Genomic DNA, 25139 nt, shown 5'->3' on the forward strand with positions numbered 1-25139 from the left:
GATAATTGTTGTGAATTAAATAAAACTTAATCTCTATGACGTAAATAATAGATATTACCACACTTGTAAAAATGTGATGTATTATTATAATATTTTGTATTTGTAGAGTTAGATTATAACCATAAAACAGATTACACTGAAATATAATATAGAAGAAAATTATTTTTGTTACCTTCATTAGCGGACTTATTACAGATTGGCAACCCATCTGGGGAAGAATCAAGGAAAATTTCTTTTGGACTTGGTAAAATTTTATTTTTTTTCAAAATTTTTTAGTCGGATGAATGGTAACTTTTAATTAAAGTAAATCTAAGTTATAATTTCAAAAGATATCTAGTTGGTTGCAAATAAAATTTGTGAATAAAAATCTAATTCCTCTTTTTAACGATAATATTGTCTGATAAAGGCAAAAAGATAATAAAAATAAAGTTTTGTCTACTAAAAATAGAGGCAAAAAGATAAAATCTAATTACGGTAAATATACAAAAAAGATAATTTGGTCTGATAAGGACTAAAAGATAGTAAAAACAAAGTTTGTCTACTAAAAATAGGGGGCAACAAAAATTAAATTTATGCTCCATTACGTTCTAAGGTTGATAATCAACATTTTTGAACTAGTTATTATTAAATTTGATGTAAAAAAGAAAACCTTTAATCAATCAATAAATCAAGATAATAATTTTTATGTTTATGAAGCAAATTTTTCATTTAAAATTGGGGAAAATTTGAAAATTATATATTATGCAGTTAAAAGATTAATTCAAGATAGATATAATTTAATAAGACAAGGTAATACAGGTATAGGAGATAGAGGTACAGCGGAGAATCTGGATAATAATTCATCATACAATAGACAAGAAGTAGATCAAGAAATAGCAGGTCCTTTCACATTTAGTCATTTTGGAATAAATAGAACTTTAGACAGGTTTCCTGAGTTTAGAAGATATTTAGGTGGAACGATAATAATTGGAAATAGTCAAATTGATAATATCTATCATTCTGATTCAGAATAAAGTTTTAAAAATATACGTCATCAAAATATAAAAATATTGAAAAATTTCATGAAAATTGTTGTATAAAAGTGTAAATATTTAAAACACAAGTGTTTACACCGGACATACACTGTAATTATAGTAATTATATTATTTCATTAAAAAGTTGGGAAGTTGAAAATTTTTTAATTACCTAACATTTTTAAATTGTTAAGAAAATAATATTATAGTTTTGTACTTTAGACACAAAAGAAAAGTCTAAATTATAAAACTAAATATAAAGATAATTAAAAAAGGTAAAATAAAAGTTTTATATATTGAACACAAAAGAAAAGTTCACTTTATAAAGCTAATAATTATTGTTAAAGTAATTAAATGATAAAATTTTGCTTAAATATTCTTGGTTTATGGAAATTAAGAATTCTATGTTCTGAAATTAGAGGGCAAAATTGGACTGAAAAAATTCGAAGCTATCAAATTACTCTTGGTTCTATAACTATTATAAGAATTAAGTTCAAACAAACATTGTAAAATTTTTAGGTAAAGGTAATTTTAAAAGATAATTCTACTTGTTAATCTAAAAATTGGTAAAAATAATTTTGAAAAATAACTCTACCTGATTTATCTGGAAAGTCATCAAAACATTGTTCCTGTTCAAATTTCATTGAAATCTAAAATAAAGATAGTCTCCACCAAGAAAATTGTTCCTGAAATATAATTTGGTAAGCTAAAAATAAAGAAGGTATTAATCAAAATAAAAACTTTCAACGGTAATCAAGTTTTATACTACACTGTAAAAAACATTTTCCTTAAAACATAAAGGTAAAGAAAACAAAAGATGTCGGACACAGAACAACAAAATGATCCTTACTTTGCTGGTGCCAGACGAAGGAAGTTTAGTAATTGGTTTGTTAAAAATAAGGAAAAATATCTAGAAAGGCTACAAAAGTATAAAGATAACTTGGAAAATTCAAATGGAGAAAATTACAAAAGTGTACGTGAAAACCATGTAGATTTTAATACAGAAACAATGGATTTATTGCGCAACAGAGAAGCAGAAAGTTATGTGACAAATTTTACAGAGCTTACTGATGATTTTTCACTCGGAAATCTCAGGGATGAAAGGGATAGAGAAATGAACTTTGAAAGAAGAAATTTTAATCAACATAAAGATAATTCTAATCAATTTAATTTTGATAGAGAAAATTTTAACACAAATGATCATGATAATAATCAACATCAAAATCAGTGGGGTGAATTTAGAGGTTTTAATTATAGACAAGAACAAAGATATCCAAAAAATGAAAGATATTTTGAAAGAAATGAAAGAAATTCTAGACAATCTAGAAAAGATAGTTTTCAAGAAAATAGAGATTCTTATTTAAATAAAAAATATATGGATGATTTACAAAAGAAAATTGATAATCTAAATATGGAAATAAAATATTTAAAACGAAAACCGGCTAGAGGAGAAAAATTTGAGGCTAAAACAGTATATAGATCTGCGGAAAACAGGGATTCTAGCCCTGCGGGACTCTCGTTGACCCATGCAGCCGAAGCTGTAGAACTATTAGAGGAATATTTAGTATCAAATCAAGCAGAAAAACAAAAAATGAAACAAAATGTTATTAAACAATTATCAAAAATTGGTAAAATACAAACATTGGAAAATAAATATAACTCATCAAAGTATTATAATTGTGATGATTTCACACCAAAATTTATAGATACAAGTCTAAGATATTACAATGTTGAGAAAGTTAGCGATAAGTTAAAAATTATAAAAAATCAACTCCTCTCACTGAAAAATGTAGGACTGATCGATTACATCGACCAGTTTGGTGAATTCGACTTTGATAGCTTTTCACAATTCGAATTCAATGCAGTTTTCCACAATTCTCTCCCAAGGGATACCAAAGATAGAATTGAATGCAAAAATATAAACCCAGCAAAATTAACTACCAAAGATTATCTTAACATTGTCAGTGACATTGTTAACAATGGACGTATAGCAAACCATAACATTGATTATATGCTTGAAACATTTAAAACATCCAAAAGAAACATAGAGGATATTTATGATGAGTATAGAAGGAAAATAAATAATTTACCTCCTAATGTTATGTCTGCTAGTGAGAAAGAAAGAAGAATACATTCTCAAATGATGAAATATCTACCAACTCAATTATTATCTATTTTGAGAATAGAAGAAGCTAAATTAGGTAGAAATCTTAATAGTGAAACACTCCATGATTTCATATTGCTTAATAGGGACCAAATAAACAAATATCTCAGATTTGTTAACAAAACTACAATGACAAAGAAAGTTCCAATAAAAAGGATAGATGAAAATGAGTTAGAGGATGATAATACTACGGAAATAAATTATGAAATAGAGGAGGAGTATCTTACTGCAAGTAGTGATGAAGAAGATGAAGATTCCAACGTTTTAAAAGTAAAAAATGAGCCTAGGCCATTTAAAAAATGTAAAATATGTAAGAAAAACTATCATACTCAAGACGAGTGTATATTTAATCCCGATGAAAATAAAAGACAAAAAAATCAGCAAAAACTAAAAATTAGAAATTGTCTTAAATGTAAGGGCCAGCATAAGGATAGTAACTGTGAAATATTTAAGAAACTATTGGTTTCTAAACCGTGTGAAAGGTGTGAAGCGGCAGAAAAATATGAATACCACCATACCCCAGAAGAATGCCTAAAAGTCAATTTTTTAGAGAAAATAAAAAACAACCAATAAAAGATGAATTCAATGAAAAATGGTATAAAAAAGTTGAAAAATTAATTAATGATAAAAATGACTCAAAAAATAAATTAGAGCTAAAAAATGGTTGTTTTTCAGAAAAACTTATAGTTGGAAAAGTAAATGACGATAATTATAAAAAATTAGGCCAAAATTATGCTAATTATGAATTATATATTAATATGATAAAAAATGAAATGATGCACAAGTGTTTAAGTAAATTAATAGGGTATTTGAACCTTTTTAATTTAAAGTACAGGTGTTATCAATGTAAAAATTATGAAAATAAATTCAAATCTTTAGAATATTTAAATTTAATAAAAATTAAAAATGATAAACAAGGACAAAACCATCCATTAGTGTTGAATAAAATAAATGATTATCCAATGGAAAAAATAAAATGGATAAAAATAGAACCTGTTTGCGATGAAAGTATAATCAAGAAAGACAATAATAAAATATCCTGTATCAATTTAATAAATAGAAAAAGAAAAATAGATTCAAATGTATATTTTAATCATAAATGTTCAAAATCAAACAATGAAAAATTTAATATGAATATTTGTAGCAAAGAAATTATTCAAACAAATAACAAGTACAATATTGTTAGAAATTACATAACAATGCATGGAAATAAAATAACAAGCAGCAATGTGTCAAAAAGCATAGAAGCGAAAATTGTTAAAAAAGAATATAAGGTAATTAAACCATCCAAACATTGGTATATAAACCATAATGTTTTCTATATAAAGCTAAATAAAACTAATAAAATTAAAGATACTTTCATTATTCAGATAAGGAAATATTTGGAAAGAGATATGAATTCAATAAAAAGAAAATTAAAGAGTTATAGTAACATTACTTTCTCTGTAAAAGATGTAGAAATAATGAAAAAAATAGATGAATTAAAACCAGATACGTGTAATTTGAAGGAGAAGGAAATTTTTCCAGCCAATAGTTGGATTACTTGGGAGTCAAACCTTCAATGTCCGAGTATACCTGAATTACAAAATAAAATATTTAAGGATAATAAATTAAAACAATGGGAAAAAACTATTATAAATAAAACCAAGAGGTATAAATGGGTTCAAGATATCAAAATTAAGTCAGAAAATACGGTAAATTATTTAAAAGAAATAGAAATTATGAAAAAATTTAAAAAATTTGTTGAAAATAGTGAAAGCCCAAGTATAATTATGTGGATAATTATGATAGCAGTATTTATGATAAGTTCCATGGAGAAAAGGATAGATATTGTATTAAATCTAGGAACCTTTTGGATTTCATATATCTGTACCAAAAAGAGTATAAATTGGATATTATTAATATGGAATTGGTTGAAAAATAAAAGAAATAATTATAAAACCATGAAAAAGAAGATAAAGTACAAAAAGATAAGATATCATAAGAATAAAAAAGATAAACGGAAATATTCAATGAATAAAGTGAAATTTAAAACAAAATTAGTAAAAATAGATAAAGCAAAAGAATTCTGTTTCCCAATATTTTATGAAGATACCAAGATAATCTTTGAGCTAGATACAGGTAGCGAATATAATATTGTTTCCAAGGATTTTATTCGGAATTATATCCCTGACTATGAAAAATATTACACTGGTCCAAATAACATTTCACTGACTGGAATAGAAAATAATAATCCAATAAATGTAATAGGAGTATATAAAATACCATTTAATTTACCAGGTTATGGAAATATTAATTTAACAATTCGAATATCAGATAATATTGATGACTTTTTTATACTGGGGAGACAATTTTTCAAAAAAGTTGGAGGTCTACTACAATACGATAAAGAAAATAAAACTGTAAAGTTAGAATTTTCAATGAAAGGAACACCCAGCTTATTTTTTGGACAAAAATTACAGTTTAAACCTAGAGAAGAAAAATATCTTGTGGGAAAAATTATAAATGGTGAACCAATAAAAGATTATGTAATTAAAAATAATGTAAACTTGCCTGTGTATATAGAAAAAGATAAAATAGTGGAAGATAAAATGATATGTAGAGTGAAAAATAGACTAAATATACCTTTGCAGTGTGGCTTAACAGGGGCCTTTTTAATGCAGAATCTGGATCATCCTGAGAGTGCGAAGGACCATATCGGCGACGATTCTCCTGATTTTGATTCTCCATTACAACAAACTTCATGGTCTAAAATAAAGAAAATTGTAAAATCAATGAAAGAAAAGATAATTAAAGATAAAAAAGATATAGATAAAGATGAAATGAGCCACTCTAATAGTAAAAATGAATTTATAGAGGCTTTTAAAGAAAAGGTTGACCACTCTAGTGGTGTAGATATAACAAAATTATTAGAAATAAAAAATTTAACGGTTGAAGAAATAGCAGCCTTAATGAAAACTGGAAATGCTGATGGTAATTATCAAATAGCAGAATATTTGTATAATGAATCAATTTATTCAAGACATACATTTGATTGTGGGAGATTATCAGATAATATACCTAAATTAGATGTAGAAACAAAAAGTGAAATGGTAAAAAATACTAAACCATACAATTTGACACCTGAAGACCAAAATCATGTAACCAATTTTTTTAACTTATTATTAAAAAATAATTTAGTTGAAGTGGCGCCACCACATCAAAGTTTTGGAGCACCTATATTTACTGTAAAAACTAGAAATGATGGTACTGGTTTACCAAGGATAATAGCAGATATGAGAAATGCAAATTTAAGTATTAAGCAATCTAAAGCTGCTACACTACCAGATTATAAACAATTATTGAATAAAATGATAACAAAATCTAAATATGTGTCATCTTTTGATTTGAAAAAATGCTACTATAGTATCCCACTTTCAGAGAGGGCAAAAGAAACGGGGCTATTTAATGTTATACTTCCCCAGGGAGTATATAGATTTAATACAGCTATAACTGGGTTAAATTGTGTTCCTGCTTTTATTGTGCAAACCTTTTTAAAATATTTACATTTAGATGAAAATGGGAAATTTAGCTACATAAAAGACATAATTGTCTTTATAGACGATATTATAATTTTCTCAGATGGTAATTTAGAGGATCATGTCTGTAAAGTAAAAAATGTTCTCAAGAGATTAAAGAAAATTGGGGTAAAGGTGTCCCCAGAAAAGGCTAATACTTGTATTGATATTGACAACGGTGAAATAGAGCTGCTTGGATATAAAATTAAAAACAGAAAATTTTGTATACCTGATAAAAAGATAAAAACTATAACAGAAATGACATATCCTGACTCATTAAAGAAACTACAAGTGTTTTTGGGAAAATTGAACTATTATAGAAATATATTTAGTCTAAAAATACATGAAGCATTAAATAAATTATACAAAAAACTGTCACCATTTACCTTTGATGATGAATTAAAGAAAAACTTTGATATAATTAAAGATAAACTTAACACAGAAATTCAATCAATAGACACTGTAGAATCTAATAGTGTAAATATTTTGTTTAGCGATAGTAGCTTCTATTCTACAGGCGGGGTGTTATTAAATTTAAATATGAATGAAGCCTGTAAAGATTTGGTACACAAAATAAAAAGTTTTGAGTTCACACCAGAAAATAAAAAGAAGTTTTTAAAAAACGGGGAAGATCTCCAAATACTAACATGTAAAGATAATTTTGTGGAAACTTTATTTGAAACAGCAAAAATTCTAAATTACAAAACACAAATTACAAATGATATACAAGCTTTTATGAATTTAGCTTTTATTTACTGTCAATTGACAGATTTTGAAGGGTTTTTTCCAATACGGGAAAATGAAACCGAAAAAACGGCATTAAGACGGCTTGAAGATAATTTATTTTGTAAGTCATACACAGAGATAGATAAAAAATACATGGAAGAAAAATTAGATGAATTTACATACCTCTTGGCAGGTTTTGCGAATCTCCTGGATGTCCGAATCCATATGTTTAACAACACCCATAACCTCGGTCTTAATGTGGGTTCCCAGCTTTCTGAAATATTAATAATGTATAATTGTGAAGAAAACTTATACTATGGTATAAAAGTAATCAAATCAGAACGGTTCAAAATAACTACAATAAATTTTTCTCCAGATCTTATGAAAAAAATTGAATTAAAAACGTACTTCTTAAAAATAATAAAAGAAAACACCTACGAGCAAAACAAAAAGTTTATAAAAATTTTGGGGTATTTTTCCAAAGCAGTACCAAAAGGTACTGAAAAGCTAGGAATTGCTTTTCTAGAAATGTGGGCATTATATTTGTGTTTAATGCATTTTGAACCATATATTATTAACAGACCCACTTATATTCTGATAGACAGTAATGTAATTACCGCAGTCTTAAATAATAGTAAACTTATAAAGAAAACTACAAAATTAGATAATTTAAGTTCTAGAATCACATCTTGGTACAGCAACGATAATATCTATTTTATTCATTGCACAGATAAAGAAAATCTTGCTGACATTTTTTCAAGATTAACCGGAGAAAATGAAAATACTGGATTTAATGAAACATTTAAACCAGTGTATAAAGATGAAATGTTAGAAATAGTATCATTGGAACAAAATTCTAGGATAAAAGAAAAATCTTATGACAAACCTTTAAAGCGAATGATAAGGAAAAAAGACATTTATCCAGCAAAAGAAGTAATAAAAAACATTCAAGAAGCTTTAAAATTGCCGGATCCAGGAAGACATATTATTAATAAATTAAATAACATTATGAACACGAAAGACTTTGTAAATTTACAGTTACAAGAGAAAAATTGTCCTAATCAAAATCCTATGGATCTGAAATTCATAGATAAGAAAATTTTGTTACCTACAAAACTAATTTTACCATTTATATGCCTATTTCATTATTCCTTAGGTCATATTGGTAAAAAGAAATTAAAAAATTATATATTTGCTAATTATTATATAAATAATAAAAAATATGCCAATATGATATGTGAAAATTTGACAAATTCTTGTATGGATTGTTTAACAAACAAACAATTAGTACATAAATATAAAGAGGGGTCCACATCTTTTATTAACAGTAAAAGGCCCAATGAAACCATTTATATTGATTTATTGGAGTTTCCAATAATAGAAAGCCATTTAAAAAAGAAATCAAAATTACCCAGCGCAATTCTAGTAATTAAATGCGTGTATAGTAATTATATTTCATTATATGTAATAAATGAAAAGAAAGATTATGCTATAAGAAATTGCCTCACAAACCATTTCTGTACTTATGATTTACCTATGTATTTAGTAAGTGATAATGCCCAGCTATTTAAATCTAAACTAATAAAAACATATTTATCAAATTTAAATATAAAAATGGTAGAGAGCTCTGCTTTAAAATCTAAAGTTAGGGGCTTTGTGGAGATAGCGGTGGAAAAAATTAACTATCTTTTACGGGTAGTTAGAGAAAATAAAAAATACTTGGACGTCCATCATATTATCTCTATAATAGCATATATGCTGAATCATACACCTTATGGAAATAGTAAGTTAACCCCATACAACATTATGTTTTTATCAGTAAAAAATTTGGATGGTAATATAAGACAGCCAGGCGAATATTTGTTTGATTATAAACTTAAAGTAAATTCTGATCTAGAAGAAAAATTAAAAAGTTACCATAAAGAATTTTTAAATATGGTAAAAGAATGTAGAAATAGAATTATTAAAGAAAAACAGAAGATAATATTAAAGAAAAACAAGAATAGATTTGACCACAAATTTAAAATAAATGACTATGTCATTATTAAGTTAAATGACAGTGGTTATGGTGCAAAATATAGACCAATTTTTGGAACTATTCTGTATAAAGTTATAAAAACAAAGAAATATGTTTTACTTTTAGAATCAACAGTAAGTAATCAAATTATAACTAGGCATATAGCGGATGTAAAGTTAATTAATTTTGAAAAAATTGCAGAATTAAACCTTCCAAATTATATAGCTGAGATGTTTGGAGGCATTAATTTAAGTAATTTAAGCAATATTTTTGATATACCTAATATGGAATCAAAAAGATCAAGAATAAAAGCGAAAATTAAAGAAACAGAAGAAAAATTTGACAATATAGAAAGTGAATCAGATGAAGAAATCTTTATACAAAAAGATGAAAATGATAATCTGTCGGATATTCAAGAAGAACCCTATTTAGAAACTTTGGATGAAACACTATAACAAGCCATTTAAATTTCAAGTGAAAAATAAAATCGATTTCCATATTAAAATAACTGAATATGTGGAAAAATAATGAAAGTTTCTAAAAAAGATAATTTTTATGATAATTAAATAAATAAAATAATAAATTAAAAGGTAAAAAATTGAATGTATAATAATTAAAAAGTATTAAAACAGGAAAAAAAGAACACTTGTGGAAAAATTAGGAAATTGAACGTAGGTATAATTGCGTGTTAATGCTTTAAAATGATAATCATCAGACCATAAAAAAAAGGACACCTGTAAAATAGACCTAAGGTAATTAGGGGTAATTAAATAAAAAATGTACGCTAGTTGATAAAATGATTAATAAAAACACTTGAAAAAGTAGATGATTCATAAAAATTTGAAAAGTTTTGAGGTCATATTAAAATTAAAATGATAAAATAAACAATTAAAAGATATATGATTCATAAAAATTTAAAAACACTTTAAAAGGTATATGATTCATAAAAGTTTTGAGGTCATATGATTAATTAAACAAAAATTATATTTTAAATGTGTAAAGTTACCAATTATAGTTTTGAAATAGGAGATATTTGCTGATTATTTTGAATAGTCTAATCTAAAAATAGTCTAAAATTTGAACCTAAAATGTATGGCTAAAAAAGATATACAAACAATTATGTGGTAATTAAAAAGACAATCATTTCTTCTAAAAAATTGAAAATTGTACATAAAGAACCATAGAGTGGGTTTTATGTTTAAAATGATATTAAAATGGGCGTTTATAAAAATGAAATAAAACCGAAAATTATTCATGAAAACAATAAAATTGGTTAGAAGGAAAAATATTTAAAAAATGAAGTGTCCTATACATTATAAATAAAATAGGGTCAGGAAAATTAAAGTGGGGTCTCTAATTAAAGAAAAGGACACTATTTTAGTAAAACAAAAGTGTAAATTATTTACTTTGAATTAAAACAGATGTTAAAAAAAGATATGAAGATAAAAATAAAAAGTCAAACGTTACACACATAACACCACGAAAACTAAAAAATACCAACCCCCCCCAACTAATGGGAAAATTTAAAGGTAGAAAATTATAAAAAATTATAAATACCAAATAAATAAAACCAAAAATACCCCCCCCAACTAAATTATTCATTTTAACAGGGTTGACGTATTAAAATGATTATTTAAGAAAACATTAAATAAAAGAATGTCCTTTTATAGACTAACTTTTTAAAGGGACACTTATAAAGGAAAATTTATAAGTAAGATAATGTGTTTTATGAAACATGATAAAAAATAACTCAGGATTATAAAGATGAAAGACTTGTAAATAATTTTTCATAAAAAATAATATGGTTTATGGAATATAATAAAAAATAACTTAGGGTATAAAAATGAAAGACTTGTAAATTATTCTTCATAAAAGATAATGTGGCTTATGAAATATGATAAAAGACAACTTGGGAGAAAAATTTGGTTGAAATAAAGTTAAAAATAAGATAAAAAGTCAAAAGAAAAAAAAAAAGAGACTGTCCTTTTATAAATTATGCTTTAAAAAGGGACACTCGGTCAGTTGATATATCAAATTGAAATGAATATTGTTAAAAAATTATTAAATAGATTATTAACAAAAAATAGAAAAAGAAATGTAAAAACCTGGTTAAAATTGAAATAATAAATAACGGAAAAAACTTTAGAAAAACAAAAATAAGACGGTTCTTTTAAATAAAACATCTTTTTAAACAAACATAAGACTGTTCTTTTATAAAACATCTTTTAAAACTGGACAAAAAATTGTCAACCCAAAGTAAAGTAGCTAGGTATGACATTAGTTCATTAAAAATACTCTTAAAGCAAACATATCTCAAAATTAAAACAGTTAATCTCAATTATAGTAAACAAGAATTCTTGGTTAATTTATTTTGAAATGTGAAATAAATTAAAATTATAATTTAATGTGAAATTTCAGAGAAGAAAATGGATCCAGGGAGAGATAGAGACAGGAAAAGATATGATAGGTAAAAAATTATTACTTGAATTCCTCTTCATTAGATGGGTTTTTTTCTGTAGCACGCTTTCTGTCGCAGTAATCTTTCAAAGTTTTGTGTATCCACCTAAAGAAAGTCACCAGATAGACTAGTGGAACGATAACCTAAACAAAAAAAAAGTCTATGGGCTCAAAGATATCCCTCAAAAGAACAAATTAAAATGGTAAACGTTCAAGAAATGTCTTTATTTACCATAGCAAATTTTTCTTTGAATTAATTAATTTACGGTAACATTAATTCGAAGCTAGTTAAAGTTATGAAGTATATGTTAAAAGTAACTTTAATTAGATTACCCTTATTAAGTCAAGGGTAATAACACTTTTAAAATGAAAAGTAATAATGGTAAACTCATTTTAAAAGGGGTAATTTTATATGGGGTTCATGTAAAGTTACCTGCAAAACCATAACACAGGAATAACAGATAAGTAGGTAGCGAAGAATAGCTACGTTGATACCCAATAACTGCGTACACAAAGTTGAGACAAGTGTTCCATCCTAGAAAGAAAATTTTTCTTCAGAATTTAATTTCACACATTGTATTAAAAATTCTTACGCTTATGGTATTAAAAAATTCTCAATTTTCAGTGATATTTTTAATTAAATACTCAAAAAGAAATGTTAATACTCAAATCTCCTGTGATTATAAAATACTCATTGAACTTTTTCTCAAGATTTTTTGTCAAGCTAATTAATGCCATACCTTAATTTATGAAAGTTAACTTTAATGAAAGATATTTAATATTGATAATTAAAACTATATAAGAAAATAAGATAAATTAGTATGAATGATAACTCACGTCAGTATTCAATAAGTTTATAAGACCCAACTGAATCTTGTGCTGAGATAGTAATGGGTTCTTCTCCCAAAACTTAGCGAGAGCGTCGTCGATAATGTGGGGCTGCTGTAAGGTGTAGTTGACCCTAAACAAAGATATAACACTTATGAAAATTCTTTTTAATTCTTTAAGATAAAATTTTGATTAAACTAAGATAATGAATTAAACTAGTAAAGAGTAAAAGTTTATAATTTACATAATGCAATATTAAGGGGTAAATTTTCCAATGATAATCAACAAAATTTTCTAAACGCTTAAAATTTTCTAGATACTTAGATTTAAATTTTCCAATGATAATCCACAAAATTTTCTAGATACTTAGGATAAGTTTTCCAATGATAATCTGTAAAAATTTTTCTAGATACTTATATTTGAATTTTCCAATGATAATCCACCAAATTTTCTAAATGCTTAGATTAAATCTTCCAATGATAATCTACGAAATTTTTTTTTAAACGCTTTAACAGTTATAAATCTATCTCAACCATAACATTTATAAATTAGTAACTACTGCTGCTTCATAACGAAATATATTTCAAAGAAAAAAATCTTCATTATCAATCGCATCTGTAATAGAAAACAACAACATAAATAAATGAAAAAAAAGCATTAAGAATTATACAAAAATAGTCAAAATGTTAAAATATATCATAAAAAATAAAATTTTAAATTCACAGCTACTGTTTAGATCTTTACTATAACACAACCAAATAACAAATAAAGGAGAAGCGGTCAAACTGGCTGTGTAATAAGAGAGAGAAAGGGAAGGGTGTATAGTTTGAAAAAAATATTTTTTAAAAACAATTGCAACTGCATTTTGAATCAAGTTCTACGATTTAACAATGGTTCAAATTTTCTAATATAAAATTTTTCACGGGCTAATCTTATCCAAGGATTATTACTTTTAAGTTGCTCAAATGGAACAAATTGTAAATGGCAAGGGTTGTGGCCATTTTGTGAAAAATGTTGTCCTACAGTTTTTACAGAATTTGGTTCAATTGAATTTTTGTGTTCTCTGAATCTATCCACTGCTTTACGTCCTGTTTGTCCAATATATTGTGGATGAGATTTACAAGTTCCATTATCTTTAGTACAAGTTATACAATATATAATATTTTCCGAATTACAAGTCAAATTAGATAAAATGGGAATAGTTTCTTTTGTTACAGAAGATACAATGTTGTTAACAAATTTAGGTGAAAATTTACATAACATACAATCATTACCACAATGTTTAAAACCTATCTTATTTCTGGAAGGTCTTTTAGGAACTAAACTTTTTGGCAACTTTGCTCTTATGAGAAATTCTCTCAAATTTTTTGGTTTTGTCCAGCACACCATCGGTGGATCTGGAAAAATCTTTTTTAATAAAGGATTTTGTGTCATGACCTTCCAGAATTTAAACAAAATATTTGAAATATGTGGCAACCGTGGATCATATTGTAAACTAAGAATTGGGCGGTTTACAATTTTTTTCTCTACTTTTTTCAAAGCAGTTGACCTATCAATTACAGAAACACGTTCAAAAGCTTTTAAAATGTAATTTGGTTTGTATCCACGGGTCAAAAGTAATTCTTTTAAAGTATCTAATTGTTTTACAAAATCTAAATTATCACTGCAAATGCGTTTTAATCTCAAAGCTAATGAATAAGGAATATTTTCAGTTATATGACTAGGGTGACAAGAAGATGTAAGCAAATAAGAACATTTTTTGCCAGGTTTAACAAATAAATCAGTTTTAATATAACCATTTTTATCAATTGATATCACAGTGTCTAAAAATTCTACAGATTTGGTCTCGAAATTGTAAGAAGCTTTAAATTTAAGATAAGGATGAAAATTGTTCAAATGTTCAATAAACTTTAAAAGTTGTTGCTCAGTGCCAGTCCAAAAGAAAAAAATATCATCAATATATCGTTTGTAAAGGTGTGGTTTGATGCCTTTCCATGATGTTAGCATCAAACATTCTATCGCACCCATGAATAAACAGGCAAAAGTGGGTGCAACGCGCGTGCCCATGGCTGTCCCAATACGTTGTAAGTAATACTTATTATTAAAAACAAGAACATTACATGTTAGCACTAGGGTTAAAAGAGTAATTAAGAAAGTGGTTGGGACACTTTTATCACTTCTTGTTTCTAAAAATTTACCAAATATATTGATTCCCTCGTCTAAGGGAATATTCGTGTACAGACTTGACACATCTAAAGTCACAGGAATTGAACCTGGAGGCTGTGGCCCTTTTAGATTCTCCTGCTCAAAGTTCCTTAGCATATCTGGTGTATCCTCCCAATATGATGGCAAGGATTTAACCAGATGGTTAGAATGAATATCAACGAAATGGCTTGCATTCTCGAAAGTAGTACCACTTGCTGACTCTACTGGCCTGAGGGGAGGTACAGTGGTACCTGGCGGCCATTTCTCAGGAGCCACATGATCTTTAATCAAGCCATACAATCTACCTGGCTTTGGCTCCTCTGTTACAAGCCATGAAGCTATATCATTGTCTATCCAGCCCTCCTTTTTAGCTTTATTTACTTCCGATTTAAGCTTCTCATGGTCATTAAACTGGATTTGATCCGCCTGATATGCATCCAGCTCTTGAAAATACGGGTGCTCTTGACCATCAGCATCTAAGTGTTTAGCCTTAAGTAAAATCTCCATAGAATCAATATAATCCGAAGTGTTAAGAACGGAGCAGCCACCTGTCTTATCGTTCGGTTTAATTGTGATTTGGCGGGATTTTTTTTTTAAACGCTTAGATTTAAATTTTTCCAATGATAATCAACAAAATTTTCTAAATGCCTAGCTTAAAATTTTATTATGATAACTTACATCATATTATACACAAATTCTTGTATATTCTCTTGGACTAAATTAACATCAATAGTGGACACAGTTAGTTCTTCTAACATTTCATTTTTATAAACTTGTAGTTGCGGGCCGCAGGCCATTTTACAGATATTGTTACGACTAATGTTAAACATTTTCACAAGTAAAGTAAACTTTCAACTAAAATACCTGAATAAAGTAAGATGATACTACTTGATACTACTTGATACATTTTTCTGTTGACATGCAAAAATTCTGAAATTAAAAATATACGTAGTTTATATGATATGATTAAAAAGATAAAAAGCGAAAATTATATGACAAGATATTTTATAGACAAAACTTTAATTTTAAAATATTATGAGGATAAAAATAAATTGAAAGTTTAGGAATATATTATAATAAAGATAAAATTGGAAAAGTAAAAGTATAAAATGATAAAATGTTGTTATGGATTTTGAAAGTATTAAAAAAAAAAATTATTGCTAAAAATTAAGTGGAAAATTTGTTGGAAAAATTAGACGTGTAAAATGTTATTTTCAGGGGAAGATATAATAATGGAAGGTACAGGGGAAGATACATCAGGATTTAAATTTGTTGAAAGTTGGGAAAGATCCATTTGTACTTCTTTTAAAACATTAAACTGCTTCTTGTTCATCAAAAGTCTCTTGAATAGCAAACCTAAAAATAATTAAAATTATTATATTTTTTAGGAATGGAAGTCAGTCCAGAGATGAGGATAGAGGCGTTAAACGCTACAACCAAGGAATGAGGGATAAACCATACGAAAAGAAAAGATCAAAAAACGATAATAGAGAATCATCAAATGACTCCATCGAAGAAGTTGCTGTAAAACTAAAGAAAACTGGTTATACCCAGGGTGAAATAAAAAATATTCTGGGCGCTGCCAAGATATTCCTGTCATCAAAAAATATGGAAATAAAGACAATGCTAGAACAACAAACACAAATCTTTGACAAAAAAGTATCTGAAAAGGAATGGAAAAGTATGGATAAGAAAGTAATGGAAATGGTAGTTAAGGAACTCAATGAAAATGACTCAAAAAAGACAAAGTTTGTCATAATGGATATTGACATTTTCTCATGCTTTAGTAGCGATAGTTATGATAAAACTCTAGAGATGTACATTGGGAAGATGAGTGAAATGATAATATCAAATGTGAAATTTGAAGAACCACCAACCATCTTGATCATGAGTTTTCCTGGCAACTCCATGGAAGATATCCACCTGCGCGATAAAAATTTGTTCCAACTAATAGAAGGAGTAAAGGAATACTTAAGACATGTAGGGAAGCAGATAAATATTGAGTATATGAGCCATATCAGAAGTTCAATTGTAATGTCTGTGCTGCGTAGAAACAATCTGAATGAAAACACCAACACATATCCCCAATATGTAAACAATCTAAAAGCCAGGAATACCAACAAGGCAGAAATACCTATCTTCTTTGTTTACAACCTGGAAAACACTCAAAAGTATTACTTCCAAGCCAGGTGTGTTGTGGAGTATATGGAAACTGGTCATTTCATCACTGCTCTGGCAATTCTGTTAAACAATTGTGATGATATATTTGTTAGACAAAGGAAAGTGGAATACAATGAAAGAATATTTGGTACAACAAATAATACTGAGGAAGATAAGAAAGAATTCAAACCTGCAAATGAAAGAAGTGATCTAAGATTGAAATATCATGAAAACAAAGTTGCTCTTCTAAAAGATAAAAAAACACAAGCGGAACTTGAACTGGAAGAGTTAAAGAAAACAACAAAGAGTAAGAATCTAACTGAACTGACCAACAAACTCAAGAGGATTGAAAATAGAAGCCACGAGCTGCCAGAGAATGTAAAGCAGCTGCGAAAGTACATTTCAACCTTGGAAATAAAAATAAAAAACCTTCAAAATGAAATATTGAAAGAAGATGATCAAGAAACAAAGATACTGCTGGAAATTAGATGTAAAAAAGCACAGAAGGAAATGAAAGAGGAAGAACATAAACTTAACCTTCAAAAAGAAGAAAGTGAAAGAGAATATGAAGACGACAAAGCAAAAAGAATCAAAATTATAAAGGAGAAAATAGAAAAAGAAAAAGCTGAAATTGCAAAAGATGACAAAAAAGTTGAAAGTGACTTTGAAAAGGAGAAGATAAGACAGCTACAAAACATCAATAACAAATGCCAATCTAACACTGGACTGTTGGAAGATATTGTCAAACATTGTCAAGAGATAGAAAAAAATCAAACTAAAATGACAACAGAAATGACCACAAATGATTCCCTTGAGAAAGAAGTCCAAGAATTAGCTTGGAAAAATGGTAATTTGACAGATGAACTTAATGCCACGCTTGAAGAATTGGAAAGAGTAAAGAAAGAAAAAATAGAAAATGAAAAAAGATGGGAAGAGTTAAGCGAAGACTACAGGCGAAGCCAAGACCATTTGATAGAAATGCGTTCTGACATAACAACAAAAGAACAAGAAGTAAGTCAATTAACCAAGAAATTAGAAGCAAATAAAATCCTTGATATGGAAACATTTACCATTAGAAGTGATGATATAGATGAAGATGAAGAAATGGAGGAAGGAAAAAATGATATGGATGAAGAAATGGAGGAAGGAAAAAATTGAATGACGTCACAGGCAAAACACACAAGTGTAAATAAGTGTATATATGATAATAAAAGTAACACATAATTGCCAGTTAATTTTAAACTAGTAAATATAAAACATTGGAAAATTTTCTAAAGTAAAACATTTGCTAGTTATATTTGGAAATCAAACTTTTGATAAAGTATTTGTAAAGTTTTATGATAACATTAAAGTCCAATTTTTTTATTTGAGAATCAAACTTTTGATAAAGTATTTGTAAAGTTTTATGATAACATTAAAGTCCAATTTTTAAAAAAAAGATTTATAAGGTTTATAAAGATAATATTGAAGATACTTAACTAGATTAAGTTTTCAAAAAGATAATACTTGTTTTCCTATTTAAAGATATATGCAAATTATTACTTAAGAATCAAATTGTAAGGTTTCGTGATAATTTTAATGTCCAATCTTTAAAAAAGGTATATAAAGATAATATTAATAAAAATATTGGTAAAGTTTTATGATAATTTTGAAAGGTTGATAAAGATAATATTGAAGATACTTAAGTAGATTAAATCTTCAAAAAGATAATACTTGTTTTCTATTCAAAGATATATTTAAAGTTTAAATAAAATGATAACCTTGTAAAATATTTGAAAATTTTTTACTTGTGAAATTGTATAAGAAGATAACATTTGGTAAAAGTAATTAAAGTTTAAACAAAGATAATTTAAAGTTAAACTAACGTTTTCTTTAAAAGATAGTTCAATAAGATAATATTTTTAGCGTTTACTTGGCGTATTTTTTTCAAAAGATAATTTGAATTTATTTAAAGTTAAAACTTTGTTAAGTATGATATGATAACACTGGATAAAAGGATATGTAAGTTCAAATTTCTTAAAAATAAGATTTTTCTTATTATTAGAAAAAACGAAGTAAAAATAGTAAAATTTAAAGTCTTAAAAACGAAAATATTCTTGATATTAAATGATAAAATTGTTGTAATTGTAAGAATAAAGTGTAATAGATCAAGTAAAGTATAATACTCTAACATAAAGATAATACTACGATAATTTTTTTTGCTTTCAGATCAAAATGAAAGTAATAAAATGGTTACTGATAATTTTGGTAACAATTGTAAACACTAGGAAAGGAGAAGAGGAAACCATCATATATGGCACATCCCACTTTGAGGTAAGCGAAAAATTAAAAGATAATTTCAGAAAGCCAGAAAAGATAAAAATAGAGATATTGGGCATAAAAGAACTTAAAACTTTAGAATTGCAATTGGAAAAAAATCCCTTTTTGTCTATATTGAGAGGGGAACCAAATGTATTTGACAAATGGAATGAAATCAAACAAAAACTTGGGGGTTTTAGTACAAATGATAATGTGGAGAATGATAATATATGTTATATAACAAATTTGATAGACGCAATGACATATATATTAAGCACTGTTCCAAGGACAAAAAGATCAGTAGATAATATTGATGGACTAAGTGACGAAGAAATCGAAAATCTGTTTATAGAAATGCAAAATAAAATTAAAACAGATCATAGAGATATATATGACGAAAGCCAAATTTTGATTCAACAAGTTATTGATGCACAGACTACAACACAAGCAAAAATAAAATTTCATAATTTTAGAAGATATTTAATGTGTCAAGTAAATGATAAAAAAAGAGAGTTATTGCTAATTATTGGTTACAATTTAATGAAAGATACACAACTAAAAACTCCAATGGAATTAAAAAACATTTATAAATCTTCTTTAAATGAATTACGTATTAAGATTACTAATTTGCTTAATATTTTAGGAAAACAGTTAAGCTACCCTGAAGAAAATGAAAACGAAAATTGCAACGATGGAGGGGAGCAACCTGAAAATGGAGAAAATGATAATACAAACGATAATAACCAAGAGGATGAGAATAATGATAATCTTGACAATAATTCAGATAATCAAAATGGTGATAATGATAATCTTGACAATAATTCAGAGGATCAAAATAGTGATAATCTTGACAATAATTCAGAGGATCAAAATGGTAATAACCTTGACAATAATTCAGAGGATCAAAATGGTGATAATCTTGACAATAATTCAGAGGATCAAAATGAAAATAATTCAGAGGATCAAAATGGTGATAATCTTGACAATAATTCAGAGGATCAAAATGGTAATAACCTTGACAATAATTCAGAGGATCAAAATGGTGATAATCTTGACAATAATGACAACGATAACAGTGGTAATAGTATCACTAATGAAAATTCTAATCAAAGTGAAAATGAAAATGACAATGATAGCTATAGTGAAAACACAAATAAAGACAGCATTTTGCACTTTTATAATAATATTCGCAAAATGATAGTGTCAATTAATTTAGAAGCTAATGGAAAAGCTGGAAATACATTAAATGAACTAATCAACAAAATAGATCAACAACTGTCAGTTATGAAGAATGATATATCAAATAACTTTGGAGAAAAATTTAATGAAAGTCTGGAAGAAATTTATAAACTACTACAGAGCAGCTTCAACATATTAATCAATACCCTAAGTGATGAAGAAAAAAGGAAGCTAGAAGAGCTGGATACAATTACAGGTGAAGATAGTAATGTTATAATTAACATCAGCCTTAAAATATTGTCCATGGTTGAAACGATAAAAAGTATGGTGCAGTTACTAAATTTAACCTTTAAATCTTATCAATTAAATAGTCTAGATGATAGCTTTCTTACTAATAGGGATGATAATATTAGCGAAAGGAGTGTTGATAATGATATATGCCAATCAACTCCCAATAAATGCACTAGCGATGGTATTCAAATATCAGTTATGAAAGATAAACTTAAAAAAGTCTTAATGTTAGATGACATTAGTGAAATTAAAATAGATAATAAAAAGGGAAGTTCTGAAATCTATGAAGAAGTTATTGAATTAATTTCTTTCAAGGACTACCTTAATAAAATTTCTAATTTTGAGAAAAGTAAATATAATTTTTCATCTCAGAAAAAACAGTTTAATATAGAAGGTTTAAAGGAAATATTAGAAGATGAAAGAAAAAATCATAGTATTATGGAAACATTGATTCAAATTATAAATTATCTTTTAGAGCTAGAAGAAAAATTAAAAAATTCAGAAATAGCAGTTTTAGATAAAAAATTATTTGCAGAATGTAAAATTATGGGAAGTTTTAAAAGCTTAGTTGTATCAAACAATACAATTTTTGGTTTTAAAAAGAAAATATCGCCTGCTTATAAAGTTATACCAGTGCCATTTTGCTTCGATAAAAAATGTCTAATTCTAGATGCAAAAAATTATGTTATAGACAATAAGGGAATATGTGAAGGCCAAATAATTGAAGATAAAAACTATTGTCTAAATGAAATTATAGATATTCCGTGTAAGCAAGAAAAGAAAAATACAGAAAAATGCCAATTTAAAAAAGCTAAAAAAGGTCAAACTATTATTTTGTTGAATAGGGAATATAAATGTGAAAGTACATGTACTTTTAGGAAAGACGGGGTAATTACAGAACAATCTTTTATAACAAATAAAGATTTCAATAATAACTTCTCAGAAGATAAAACAATTTTTGAAAGATTTGCTTCAGAAAATATATATATACAAATCTCATTATACATGGCAAATTTGATTCTAGGATATATTGTTCTTAGTATATTTAAAAGAATTATGAGAAAATGTATAAAATTGTGTCACAAAAAAAGGAAAAGAAAAGATAATATAGAAATGATAGTTGTAAATGAAGAAAATAGACCTATGGTTAGACCAGCTAGAAACCAAAGGCGTATTCAGTTTAATCCCACAGCACCCTAACTCATATATAAATTAATTTTAGATAATACCTGTGAGACACAATAAGAAAAGATTCAGCAGAATGCTGAAAATTAAAGATGTCCACAGTACAGCGCCAGAGAAATTAATGGAGGGAAGATCCATCTCATCCAGGTACTGTATTTTATCCTAAATAAAAAATGAAAAAGATAAGATAATTTTATGATAATCCTGGGAAGAAATATTAGAATGATAATTTTAGCACGATAATTTAAATAGAAAGACAAAATGGTTAAAGGAAAATTATGCGAGAAAATGTCTAAAGAAAATTTTAAAATATTCAACTTAAAAGTGTAAACTAAATAATAGTTGAAAAATTCATTAAAATAAAATTCTGTTTACTTTTAAGGTATCCAAAGATAGATCAACAGACCCTGACAAGAATGAAATGGCGCTGACCGGTTCATTAACCAGAAATTTAAATGCCTGCGCCACAGTAAACACAGACATGAGTTTGGTAAACTGAAGGTAAATGGTGTTACTACAGTTCATTTTAGAAAATATCTATAAAAAATATTAAAAGATATCACTTTTCTTGGAAGATTTATGATAACCATGCAAAGTTATTGAAAGTTTAAAAGATAATCTTACAATTTATAAAAAGTATTCAAAAGATATTACTTTGGAAGATTTATGATAACCATACAAAAGTTATTAAAAGTTTAAAAGATAATGTTATAAAAATTGAAAGTAAAAATGATAAATTCTAGTAGACGTGTATGATCACTGGCCACTGTAAAACTAATCATTATAACATTATAGGAAATTGGGTTGAAACCAGTAACAACAAAAACCTGAAATTAAAGAAGCCAAAACGAACAAGGATAAAGAGATATTTAAATTGATTTCTTATTTAATTCTTCATTGCAAATTAAATGTAAAAGTAGTGGTTTATTTTCCTTGTTATAGAAAATAGAAAATTTTATTATTAAAGAAATTTTTACAATTTATGTTAAGGTCTCCTCAGGAAGTTTTCAGTAAAAATTTTGTATGAAAAGTAACAAACAAATTAAGATTTTTTGTTGTTGAAAAGTATAATTACAGAAGAAATTTTTTTTTCCATTTCAATCATTTGAATATTATGAATAAGCAAATTAAAAAAAAAAATTTTTTATCTTTTGATTAACAATTTGGAACTTAAAAAATTTTTTTTATATATCGCTTTTGGAATTATTATTGATACAAAAAAAATTAAAGGGAAATCACTTATACCTGCCTGATGAGTCAACAAGTTGTTCCGGGTACGAGTTCAACAAACAAGAGCAGAAAATTCACCCATCTGCTGAGACAACATGCACATCCTTCTCTCCCTGAAATATGGAGAAATGTATTCATTGGATAATTGGAATTATCAAGAGCTGATGATCCGCAACCACACATCCAGCCAGGAGTGCCTACAACTAGAATTACTGAAATAACAGCTGCCATCAGATGAATCCCTTATTAATCATTTTAATATTTCCAAAATGTGTTTAAATTTCTACAATTTTGAGTTCTAAATACAAGCAAAAATTCCTTTTTTTCTTTAAATAAAGCAAAACTACAGTATGATTTTGAAATTTTTTTTTAAGTAAAGCAATTAGAAAAGTAATTTTTTTTATATTTACATTCAAATATTCAAGTTTATTCAGAAATTTTTTATCAAACAGTCTAATTAAAATTTTGTTTTACCTAATTAAAAGAAATTTTTAGCTTTTTGAGGGCAGACTGTAACACTTTTTAAATTAAAAGTAATAAAATTTAAGTATTAAAATTGTAGATAATTGTTGTGAATTAAATAAAACTTAATCTCTATGACGTAAATAATAGATATTACCACACTTGTAAAAATGTGATGTATTATTATAATATTTTGTATTTGTAGAGTTAGATTATAACCATAAAACAGATTACACTGAAATATAATATAGAAGAAAATTATTTTTGTTACCTTCATTAGCGGACTTATTACAAGGGAAAAACATTGAGCTTTTTTTGAGAAAAAAATATCAATTCAGGAGATGCAAACAAAGGGTTGGTTTTTACATGAATTAATTATAGTGCGAAATAAGCGATATATCAGTTGGCCTACTCAAGACAAAATTAATCAAAAAGTTTATTTACAAAAAATTCGAGTATATTACAATATATACATACATACATAGATTATATATTCCATAAAAAAAATTTCGGTTAGAGACGCATAACTGTTTACTAGTAGGCTAATATATCATGTTACCGGCTCTAGCTATAAATATTTACATTAAAGTAAGCTCTAAAGATATATTAGTTGAAGGCACTTTTTAACAATTTCCTTGTTGTTAATCAATTGCTAGTTGATTTGAGATATTAAAATATGGTTAAAGAAAAATTTTAAAATTTAAATTTTTTATAACATTATTAAAAACTAAAGGACTGTAATGTATTTAAGTTTTCTTCATATTTTTGTTTGTTAAATAACTTGTAGCCAAAAAGAAAAATCCCAAGTCATGAATAGTCTGTAGGTGTTTTTAAAAGTGACTAAAAGAACAAAAGATTAGTCTATAACTTCGCTATTTTTTTTCTTAAAATAAAAACTAATATGTAGCAATGAAAGAATAAGACATATTCTTTAAATATTTCTCTCAAAATATTTCTACAAAGGGGATTTACATTTATCTTTCTTGAAAGGGACGCTCTCCTAGGGTTTTTATGTTTAAATTAAAACTAATTAAAGCTTTAGTCACAAATATAACAACATAAAAGTTTTTGAAAATTTTGAAAAATTGACTTAACAATCATAATTCATAGTCAAACTTAGAATTTTTATTTTAGAATTTTAAGATAATAAGTATTTTTATTTAATTATATATATTACTTACATAAAAAATATTTATATTTTTTTTTTGAGAAAAAAAATAAGCTAGAAGAGTGTCCTTATAAGATACTATAAATCTTCATTTACTCAACTAATGGTAGAAATAAAAAGGAATTTAACAAGTTTTATTTTACATCTTTATCTTTACATAAGTAAAATTAAATTTTCCAATTTAAAATATTTCTACTAA

At 26.5% G+C, this 25139-nt stretch overlaps 1 protein-coding gene and 2 long non-coding RNA genes across 3 annotated transcripts; 1 reads left to right on the forward strand and 2 right to left on the reverse strand.

The window, feature by feature from the left end:
• Positions 1 to 1550: 1550 nt before the first annotated feature.
• On the reverse strand, positions 1551 to 23461 carry LOC145330549 (uncharacterized). The gene is made up of 5 exons (XR_013883456.1): positions 23326 to 23461; positions 12772 to 12895; positions 12368 to 12469; positions 11960 to 12078; positions 1551 to 1699 (listed from the first exon to the last, which is right to left on the reverse strand). It is a non-coding gene; the product is annotated as an uncharacterized LOC145330549 (long non-coding RNA).
• Positions 16120 to 22585, reverse strand: LOC145330548 (uncharacterized). Its single transcript, XM_080175171.1, has 3 exons — positions 22456 to 22585; positions 22125 to 22242; positions 16120 to 16323 (listed from the first exon to the last, which is right to left on the reverse strand). The coding sequence occupies exons 1-3, from the start codon at positions 22561 to 22563 to the stop codon at positions 16160 to 16162; spliced, it is 390 nt and encodes a 129-aa protein (XP_080031297.1). The 5' UTR covers positions 22564 to 22585; the 3' UTR covers positions 16120 to 16159.
• On the forward strand, positions 21371 to 23071 carry LOC145330551 (uncharacterized). Its single transcript, XR_013883457.1, has 3 exons — positions 21371 to 22227; positions 22463 to 22581; positions 22876 to 23071. It is a non-coding gene; the product is annotated as an uncharacterized LOC145330551 (long non-coding RNA).
• Positions 23462 to 25139: the final 1678 nt, after the last annotated feature.

Source organism: Acartia tonsa, chromosome 10 (genome assembly GCF_053477335.1).
Source record: "Acartia tonsa isolate MP-2025a chromosome 10, ASM5347733v1, whole genome shotgun sequence".
Lineage (NCBI taxonomy): Eukaryota > Metazoa > Arthropoda > Copepoda > Calanoida > Acartiidae > Acartia > Acartia tonsa.

Bases quoted from the DNA above. Each gene is read 5' to 3' on its own strand.
- LOC145330548 (XM_080175171.1), bottom strand. From the start codon at position 22,563: ATGTCTGTGTTTACTGTGGCGCAGGCATTTAAATTTCTGGTTAATGAA. The intron at 22,243-22,455 runs GTAAACAGAATT...TTTTTTATTTAG, and splicing joins TATCTTTGGATACCTTAAAA to GATAAAATACAGTACCTGGA. The intron at 16,324-22,124 runs GTATTATCTAAA...AATTATTTTTAG, and splicing joins TTTCTTATTGTGTCTCACAG to GTTTGCTATTCAAGAGACTT.